Source organism: Danio aesculapii, chromosome 17, assembly GCF_903798145.1.
Source record: "Danio aesculapii chromosome 17, fDanAes4.1, whole genome shotgun sequence".
NCBI classification, from domain to species: domain Eukaryota; kingdom Metazoa; phylum Chordata; class Actinopteri; order Cypriniformes; family Danionidae; genus Danio; species Danio aesculapii.
The window spans coordinates 38,003,522-38,014,185 of NC_079451.1; the positions used below are offsets into that span (position 1 = coordinate 38,003,522).

Sequence of the window (10,664 nt, forward strand, 5' to 3'; positions counted from 1 at the left end):
AGAGCCAGAGATATATACACGTATCTGTGATCGAGAGTTTTCCTGCTGGTCAGTATGCAAATATTTTTTCAAATTACGAAAATTATAATTTTACATCAATTTTCTATATTGATGGATAAGTGACCACACGGGCATTGCCAACAAAGAGAGTGTGTTTGTGTGCATGGAAATGTATTATCCTCCCTCCCTGTTAAATTTAGATCTAATCCATGTCCTGAAACACACACCCTCTCCTGCTTTCACTTCTAATTCTAATGGAGGGAGCGATTTGTTTGTGAATGAATCTCTGTTATGAACGACTCGTTCTCGTAGCCGACAGTAATACAAGTTTCTAACACCGCCGCATCTTGTTGTCATATTTCATTTACATTATTTGCTGATTTTATTCAACCAAACTAGCATAAGCCTATTATCTGAGTTGGTGCTACAATGTCTTATGGTCAATGCAGTAAAAGACTGTATTATCTTCAATAATGTTACTTGTTGAGCACAAAAGTTCATAACATATAAAAACGTAAAAAACTAAATCTTACCTATGAAATGTTCTGCCTTTGTGATTTTTCTTTGTTTGCTCATTCCTACACCCATACACATCGCTAACGTCCAGCATCTTCACATTAGCTTTAGTATTGACTAGTGCAGATGAATGACAAATGTGGCGGCGCTATTAACGCATGCTCAGGATCCATATGCGATATCTAGTATAAATATCTGTGATTACACTTAAGCTGAATACCAGTATCTTGAAAAATATCTAGTAAAATATTATTTACTATCATCATGGCAAAGATAAAATAAATCAGATATTAGAAATGAGTTATTAAAACTATTATGTTTAGAAATGTGTTGAAATAAATCTTTTCACCGTTAAACAGAAATTGGGGAAAAAAATAAACAGGGGGGCTAATAATTCAGGAGGGCTAATAATTCTGATTTCAACTGTATATATTTATTTTCTTGTTGTCTAAACAGAGCACCGAGCTTTGATGGAGGCAGCATTTGTGTATGGAACCAAATACCAGTTTGTCCAGACGACTGGCTCTCTAGTACTGAAACACATGGGGTGAGTTTTGCATTACTCTAAAGATGGATATACTTTCAAAATCTCTTAAAGCACTCGTGTTAAATAAATAGAAATGTGATGCATGAGATACATAGACTGTAAAAGATATGGACATAGTATCTGTGACGTCACCCATAGGCTTCTGAAAAGGGCAAAATAAGCTAAAAGTGGGCGTGGCCAACCTGCACCATTTTGTTCGCGCGTCATCGTTCCAACCGAGGGTAACCAAATAAGGGCAAAGAGACTGAGCGTGAGTGGAGCTACAGACGCTTGCTAGCATTCTGCTTGGATGGGTTTTTCTTTGAGAGAAAAGCTTAATACTTCATTTCCTGCGACTCGTTTGTGTTCTGACCACATGTGCTTTGTTGTACACTATATCAGTAAAGTGTTTAGTCTTTTAAAAACACTGTTGTAATACAGTGAACCACTAAACATTGTTCTTATGACGTTTTTCTAAAGGAGGAAAACGCGAATTACTTCCAAAAATTTCAAATAAAGTCTGTGTTAGTAAATGCAAGGCTATTGATGAACTCCAGCATAACACTGCATGACAACGTTTCAGATGACTGTTCTACAGCCTACAGCTAATCAATCTGACAGATTCTGGAGTGCTTTACAAGTCTAAAGAAACATATAAATGATAAATTATCTTAAATAAAGCAAATACATTCATAGAGATGGTATATAAGTCACTCACCTGGGAAATGGAGGCCACGTGAATGGTTTGTGAGCACAATTAATTGCAGAGCATGCCATATTATCTGATAATTGTAGGAAATAATTCCAAAAGGAAGTTGACTGTGTAAAGCCACATAAAACAAAACAAAATACGATGTAAATGTCGAGATCAGCGGCTAATCAGCCGGAATCAGCTGAGGTGAAGTGACTGCGACCAGCGAGACCAAGCTGTCACTCAAGTGGCCACACCCTTAATTATGCAGACTTAATATGACTTAATAGAAACAAAATGGATGTTATAAAAAAAGTCATCCCATCACAATTGTCATGAATAAATATAATTATTTAGTAATATTAGATATGAACCAAAATCGTTCTTTGTACCAGGCTGTAAATACCTTTTTTTTCTGCTGTAAAGTTGGCCATTTTAACAGTGGGGTCAGTAGACATCTGCTCTATATGGAGCCAGGGCTAGCGGAATTTCGATGAATTGCAGTTTGTTACTTCCGTATTTGCTTCACAAGGGAGAGCGGGGGGTTGCCGCTTGATGAGATATTATTTTGCCATAGATCTGTTTCGAATCCAAACAATTCCTTGATGTTGTCTCAACACAAATTGATTAAGTTAACTTAATTGTTTTGACAAATTTAGGTGACTTGGAAAATAAAGCATTTCCAAATCATGCCTCCAAGTGATGGAATCTTTAAAAAATGATCATCCTCTGATCGATTATATTTTAACTAGAGTTCACCATCTACAAAACCAGTTTTATCATATCATTTTTTGCTGGGTTCCAGGACATGTTGGGCTTTTAAGGAAATGAGCGAGCTGATTCAGCTGCTAAGGATGCTTTGATGCAAGTGGTGAACAAATGCAAAATTTCTGCTTCAGAGATGAGACCTTTTATCAATGTTTACATTTTAAATTAGTGGCATGAGAAGTGGGATGCTTTGAAAAATAATAAACTGAATGAAATACAACCTGAAATCTCAAACTGAATTTTAAGACTAGATTTGATCAAGTGACTTTTTACTAGATGTTGTATTGGAAATACAAGAATAGCTCATGGTTTTTTGCTCAAAAGTGAAGATCCTACTCGGTGTTTGTACTGCACAATTCCTCTCACAGTAAAACAAATTTGTCCAGCTTTTAATGATTCCAGAAGACTGTTTTATGAAATGAACTTTTTTAGTAAAGTTTGAACTCTCTCAAACACAAGGAACAATTTTTTATCATGTATTAACACTAAAAATCTTGTTTAATTTATGTATTCATATGTTTGTTGATTTTTAATTGTCCATTTACTATTGAAATTTTCCTGCCATGAAAATAGTCTTGGTTGCTGACATGGCATTAAATAAAAAATACATCACATTACATAAAGCAATTCAGTTGTCTACAAAAAACCTCAAGAATTGTGTTTTTCAGCTCATTTTAAATAAGTAGTTTGAACATAACCGAATGTCTCCCTATTATGATTTTACAGACATTACATTTCCTGTAGTGTGTATTATAATAGAATGAGTACATGTCAATGTTTTCCATTTTATTCATTCGTTCATTCATTCATTCATCTTTATTTTTATAGCACTTTTGCAATGTAGATGGTGTCAAAGCAGCTTGACATAGAAGATTATAGTAAATTGAAACAGTGTCCGTTCAGTTTTCAGAGTTGAAGTTTAGTTTAGTTCAGTGTGGGGTAATTTTCACTGCTGAAAGCCCAAACACTGAAGAGAAAAAACATCAATGCGAAGCTCCACAAGTCTTAAACCAAGCAAGCCAGTGGTGACAGTGGTGAGGAACAAAACTTCTCCTACTGATGAAAGTGAAGGAAAAAAAAAACCTCGAGAGAAACCAGGCTCAGTTGGGCACAACCATTTTTCCTCTGTTCAAAGCTTTTTTTGCAGTGCTGCAGTCTAGATGGCAGAGGCTGGAGGTATGTTTTAAACTCATATATATAAATATAAATATATATACACTCAGTAGAGAGATTTCAATCTTAATTTAAACACTAAACTAGAAATAGTCTCAGAAATCTCGTCACCATAAAACTGCTTTTGAACAGAAAAGTTCTGCATAAAGATTCAAATATTAAATCAAGTTTTTTGTCTTCCAGAAGAAAGAAGTAGGGTTAGGCACAAATATTTGTGACCATAACGTCAAAACATTGCACATGTATGCATGTATAATAAAACTACACTAGGGCTGGGCGGTATAGCAAAAATACAATTTCCATTAATACTTTCCCATATTGAATGAAAATGATATATATTTCGATATCAGTTGTTAATGCTTCCAGATTTAAAAGAGTACCCCAACAATGACTGAAGCTACAAATGAGAGGGTCCATTAAATAACATAACCTATTTTTGGTGGTTGATAATTTTTGGCGGTCAAAAATTCAATTCACCTTTATTTGTAAAGCACTTTTACAATGTAGATTGTGTCAAAGCAGCTTCACATAAAATATCATAGTAAATTGAAACAGTGTAGTTCATTTTCTAAAGTTTAAGTTCTGTTCAGTTTAGCTCAGTTCAGTGTGGTTTAATAATCACCACTGAGAGTTCAAACACTGAAGAGATGATCCATCGATGCGCAGCTCCACAGATCCCGAGCCATGCATGCTAGTGGCGACAGCTGCAAGGAAAAAACTTCACCAATTGGCGAAGGTGAAGAAAAAACCTCAGCGGAGACTCGTCTGTCCCTGGAGCGTCACAGGAATCAGTCTCATGCTCTCCACTCCTCCATGACCACCACAGTAACTGCTCAGGATACGGCCTGGTCCAGGATATGGAAACCTTGGAATCATCTCGTCGCTGGTCTTGGATCGAATCAGTGGCGCTGCGTGGTCTGAGGGTCTCAGGATGAGAATCCCCAGGTGGAAATAGAGAATAAAGAGAATAATTAGTGTAGCTGCTGTTCATAGTGTATATAAACGAGATGAAGAAACCTGTGTGGAGCACATTCATGTATCATACAGCTAAGTGATGCACTGAGTGTATGCTTTACTAAAGAGATAGGTCTTTAATCTGAATTTAGAGCATCTCTAATATCAACACACTTCTAGATTCCCATTTTTGTACATTTCTGCTGTGTGATTGACTCTTAGATCAATATACAGTAAAAAATAAAAAAGAATTTTTTAATCGCAATTCGATATAATACCGTTTATTGGCCCAGCCCTAAGCTACACGAAAATGAACAATCAAGGGTTTTCACTACAGCAGGCACAATGATATTACGCAATGCCTGAAAATAGTCCCCAGCTAGGTAACGTTTAATGTGACTGTCACTAAGTTTGTGTAGTTGCAGTGTTGCAGCACACAAAATTGGTAACTGGCTGGATTTACCTGTGTAGCCAAGATTATGTGCATTGTAAAGGGCTACTTTACCTTGTTTTGCGCAATACCATCGCTCATTCTGCAGCCATGGTACTGCAGCAAAGTTCCTTGTTTATTACGCCAGAATTAGAGTATAGTCCCTATCCATATTAGCATAGAAAATAGATAGCAACTCTTCATTTTCCGTTGTTCACAGTACAGGATGTAACTACAGAAGAGTCAAGCTTTAAATAGGAAAGTTAGCGAATCTCTTTGGTCATTTTTGAGCGAGATGCTAATGGTCTAATACAATTCAATGATCTATGCTAGGCTATGCTAAAAGTGCTCCTGCCAAACCCAGATATTGGTTAAATGGATTCAAAAAAGGTGAAAGTCAACTATTTAACTCTAGGGGGTTGTAAGATGAGCTTATTTACAAAAAAAGTGGAGTGATCCTTTAAAAACAGAAGCAGCTTGTCAATTCTTTAATATTTTGTTTTTATTTTCCTCTCCTTCTTTGGTGTCTCTCTGGTAAATCTTGTTTTGTTTTTGTTTCACAGGGTTGTTGACCCGTCCTCCTCACAAGCTCGACTGTGGTTTCTGAATTGTAAAAGTGTATCCCGGCAGTCTGATCCGTGTTCCAGTACTGCCATGAGCAAACCACTCAATACTATCAACATACACACATTCCTCCAGCTGATGGAGGCTCCTCTAGTGGTGAGTTATGATTAAAAAAAAAGTTATGCTTAACGTGCATTATATTTCATATGGATGTAATTGAAGGCTTGTTTTCTGTCAGACCGAGGCAGTAACAGACCCATCTGAGGTCGATGTGGTTTATATCCACCTCAGTGTGCCAGTGCTATATCTGTTCTCTCAGCCACAAACACAGCACCTGGATCGGGACACCGCTCAGACTGTCGCCCTGCAGCTCCGCGGGGAGGTCGGTGTAGTGCTCATTCACAGGTACTGATAAAAAAACAATATGCAGCCATGCATATAATAAGAGTGCATAGGAAAGAGTGGAAAGAGCATCTTTGCATATACAGTTGAAGTCAAAGTTATTCGCCCTCCTGTGAATTTTTTTTCTGTCTTTTTTGAATATTTCCCAAATGATGTTTAATAGAGCAAGGAATTTTTCACAGTGTGTCCTATAATATTTTTTCTTCTGGAGAAAGTCTTATTTGTTTATTTCGGCTTGAATAAAAGCAGTTTTAAAGGGTCACGAAACACCAAAACAGATTTTTTTGAGATGCTGACAGTCATATATATGTCCCATGTTGCTAAAAACACTATTAGGACACATATATTTAGCTGACAAGTTGTTTTTGCGTTGTTTAGACAAATTTGTTCTTCTGATTTAAAAAGAAATTCTGAAGCTGCATCACGACCATGCGATCATTGTGTAAATTCCAGTGTGGAGATTGGCTGTCTGTACCGACTGGTATAAAGTGACGTCTTTGAGTTTTCAGTACATCTGTTCATTAATTCATAAGAAAGATTTGTTTCGAAGCAATCAGTTCACTCTATCGTGAACGAGATGCAACTTTATTAATATGCATGAAATAGCTTCGAAGACTTCTTTTACTTGTTACAGTGTTCAGAGAGACACCACGTTTTGTTGCCATGGGTCTTCAGTGTTGCGTTTATAAATGATTGTTTTGTTTCCATTTCTCCACGATGAGAGCACTGATATCTGCACATTGGTCTGCTAACACACAACAAAAATATGTTTGTAAAGAGCATTTTTGTTTTACCCAAGAGCTTTTCAAATCTGAAAATGGTGAAATCTGAATTTGCCACTCGTCGTCTTTTAAAAAAATGATAAAAAAGACGAGGTTCCAGTTGGTGTTGATTTGGTAAGTGTGCGGTTAATGCTCTTTGTTTATGTTTATTCCGATGGCAAAGTTAGTTAGTATTGTCAGCAGTACTCTTTCAGTTTTAAAGACATACCTTAGTCAAAATAATTTAGTTACTAAGCTTACAGTAATATCACTACAATATTATGGACTGAAAATCCTCCAATTCCACACAGCTCTCAGATCTGCTGTAAATGCTGCATCCGAATCACTGTCTATCTCCCCGGCGTTTGTATTTGTGTTGCCTCTGTGAAAATCAGCGCGTGCACTTAATGAAACTCCCCTTTTCATGCATGGGATGGTTCATGGCCCTTTACATTTTTTTAAATACCATTTCAAGGTCAATATTATTAGCCCGCTTAAGCATTTTTTTCCAACCAATAAGTTTTTCAAACCATCGTTATACAATGACTTTCCTAATTACCCTAACTTACCCCAATTAACCTAGTTAAGCCTTTAAATGTCACTTTAAGTTGAATACTAGTATCTTGAGAAACATCTAGTAAAATATTATTAGTCTCATCAAGTCAAAGATAGAATCAATCAGTTATTAGAAATGAGTTATTAAAATTATTATGTTTAGGAATGTGTAAAATATACAGAGGGGCTACAAAATCCAGAAGGGCTAATAATTCTGACATCAACTGTATTCTAAAAAGAGTGTTTGTCATCTTTTGTTTTATTTTTTCCCTAAATGACTGCATTACTATTTTAAGTTTGGCAGAAATTATCTTTCAGAATATTAGTCTATTGTAATATCTATGCTGAAAAAAATTAAGGATACGTTTCTTATGTTAAGTCTAAAAGGATGACATTTGTTCTGACTCTGGTGTGGGATTTTAATTGTTGTGCATTAATTTCCACCATCCTATATTTCCTCATGACTTTAATTTGACTTAATACCTTCCTTTTTTAAATGTCGCTTATTTACATTTATGTCACATCAAACCTTTAACAGGATAATTCACCCAAAAATGAAAATTCTGTCATCATTTACTCATTCTACACTTGTTCCTGTCTGAGTTTCTTCCTTCTTTTAAAAATAAGGATGTAATGAATGTTTGGGGAAAAACCAGACTTCCATTGTATTTTAAGTATTTTAAATGTAATTCAACTGCAAATACTTTTTCACACAGACAGAATTATCTTTCAGAAATCATTCAAACATAAAACAAAAATACAGGATACATTTTGTGAGTTTCATGTTTAAATGGATAATCGAGTTTGCATGTTCTCCCCGTGTTCACGTGGGTTTCCTCCAGGTGCTCCGGTTTCCCCCACAATCCAAAAACATGTGCTATAGGTGAATTGTGAGAGTGTATGGGTGTTTCCTACTGGGTTGGGTTTGGAAGGGCATCTGCTGTGTAAAACATATGCTGGATTAGTTTGTGGTTCATTCCGCTGTGGCGACCCCTGATTAATAAGGGACCAAGCCGAAGGAAAATGAATGAAGGTGCTTTATTGTATTGGTTTGATTAAAATTTGAGAGGAGAAAGTTGATATTATTGGTAATATGTCTGTACCCATGCTTCATCTGAATAAAAAAAGAAGTAAGTTTGTAATTATAGAAAGCCCTCATTTATTGGTTTTGAAAAACCTTAAATGACAGAGGATTCATGCATATTTAGTAATATAAATAATAAGGTGAATTGTAATATATCCATAGTACATTCCCTCTTGATTTTAATTAACTCTATTCTGTTCACTTTTCAGGGACAATCCTAAGGTGAAAACACCACTGAAATACAACGTAGCTTACAAACTCCCACAGGAGGTCAGTTTAACCTTTCAGCGTGGTTGTGATTATTTAGAAAATCTGTTTTTAACAACAGCATTTGTCAACAGGATGTGAAATATTTTACCCTGAGTGCTCCCGAAGAGGTTGTGAAATTTTTCAAAGAAGAACTTCTGCAAAAACACAAGATAGAAGATGAAGAGGAAGACGAGGAACATTGGTCAGATCTTGGTAAGGTTATTATAGTTTTGCATTTTGTTTATTTATTTTTTCTATTTTAATGTTAATGTTTTTAAATTGGTATCATTTTCAGTGTAGTTTTAGTTCATTTCATTAATGATTTTGTTAGTTTTAGTTTTGTGAACACATTTCTATTTAGCTTTTATATATTTTGTTTACAAACATGCTTGACTGATGTATTTTATTATAAAAGTGCCATCTACCAGTATTTGCTGCTGATGCTAATGGCAATACATTGTACTGCCTGTAGTAAATGTGATTTAAAAAAAAGATATTGTTGAGCGGAATCAAATTTAGCACAAGAAATTGTTCTTGGGGCTTCATATGATTACAGTTTAACCAGTGAAGTCACATTGAATGCTATGACAATGTTTTAGTTCCTTTTTCTTTGAACATCTCTTGACCACTACAGTTTATAGAGAGTGAGAGAGCTCCAGGATTCCATCTAAAATACCTTAAATTTCAGAATTTTCCACCACAGAATAAGGGCTTAATTCTTAAAAAAACAATGATTTATTTTTGCTAATTATTATTTTACTTCAGTTAGTTTTTTTTATTTATTGACTGTTGTTTTCAGTTTACAAATGAAATTACTGGTAGTTTTCATTTGCTAAAATAACCTTACTATGCGCATTACTAATTCATTTTAGTTCATGGGTTATATTATATTATAAACTTATCCTTCTTAACTTCATCCAGATATCCTCGATGACGAAGTATCGGAGTCTGTGTACAGAGACCGTGATCTTCTGCTGGATTTGGAGTTTGTATCTGAACTCACAGCAGACACCTTTCAAACTACAGTCAAACAGAATAAAATCACAGTGGTGCTGTTTTATTTTAAATGTAAGTTTTACTTTTTCTCTCACTTGTTTTTGCCATCTGAGAGGACTCTACACTGATGTGTCCACTGTTGTCCTCTAGGGGATGCTGTCTGTATGGCTTTCATTCAGTCGTATGTTGAGGTGGCAGAAGCACTTGAAGGTAAAAGCATTTCTCTGAACAATAGTGCAGAATGTTGAAGTGCTGCAAATCAAATGAAGTTGTTTTGTTCCTTTTTTTAAGAATATTCATTTGATGGAATCCATGCTCTGACAGTGTTACAGAAAAAACATACTCTGATCTGCACTGAATAAATCGTTTTGCTTTTACAGTGGCCTCAAAATGTATTTGGAAATTTGAGTCATCGCATTAGATAATAAAATATCAATCCAAGTGTAATCAAACGATGTTTTTTCTCAGAACTAACATCATTTTTTGAGCATTTATTATTTCTGACTCTGGGTGTGGGGGGTTTTAGTGGATGTATGCAATAATTTCCTGAATACTTTATTTCCTCATCTGCCTTTATTTGGATTGAATGTCTTTTTTTAATGTAGCTTATTCACATTTATGTAATTTCTTATATTTAAAGGAATAGCTCACACAAAAAAGGGAAATTCTGTCATTTACTCACTTACTTACCTTTCTTTCTTCTGCTACATTTAATGTTGGAAAAAACAGCCATTGACTTGCATTGTATTGTATCTACTATGGATGTAAATGGCTTTCCCCCCCCCCAAACATTCTTCGGAATATCTTTGTGTGTGTGTGTGTGTGTGTGTGTGTGTGTGTGTGTTTATCCGAAAACAAATATTTATAAAAGTTTAGAACCACTTGAGTGTAAGTAAAGAGTGGTTAAATGTTTATTTTTGTGTCTACTATGTCTTTAAATTTTAAATCTTAAGAACACACAATATAGTGTTTTTCTAAGCATATTCAGATATATA

At 35.2% G+C, this 10,664-nt stretch overlaps 1 protein-coding gene across 1 annotated transcript in view; it reads left to right on the forward strand.

The window, feature by feature from the left end:
* Window positions 1-10,664, forward strand: part of txndc16 (thioredoxin domain containing 16) — a 36,391-nt gene that overhangs the window by 4,454 nt on the left and 21,273 nt on the right. The window contains exons 6-12 of the mRNA XM_056477558.1: window positions 973-1,063; window positions 5,622-5,778; window positions 5,861-6,027; window positions 8,634-8,694; window positions 8,766-8,886; window positions 9,595-9,741; window positions 9,820-9,879. Coding sequence (XP_056333533.1) covers window positions 973-1,063; window positions 5,622-5,778; window positions 5,861-6,027; window positions 8,634-8,694; window positions 8,766-8,886; window positions 9,595-9,741; window positions 9,820-9,879 — 804 coding nt within the window. The remainder of the gene's footprint in view (window positions 1-972; window positions 1,064-5,621; window positions 5,779-5,860; window positions 6,028-8,633; window positions 8,695-8,765; window positions 8,887-9,594; window positions 9,742-9,819; window positions 9,880-10,664) is intronic.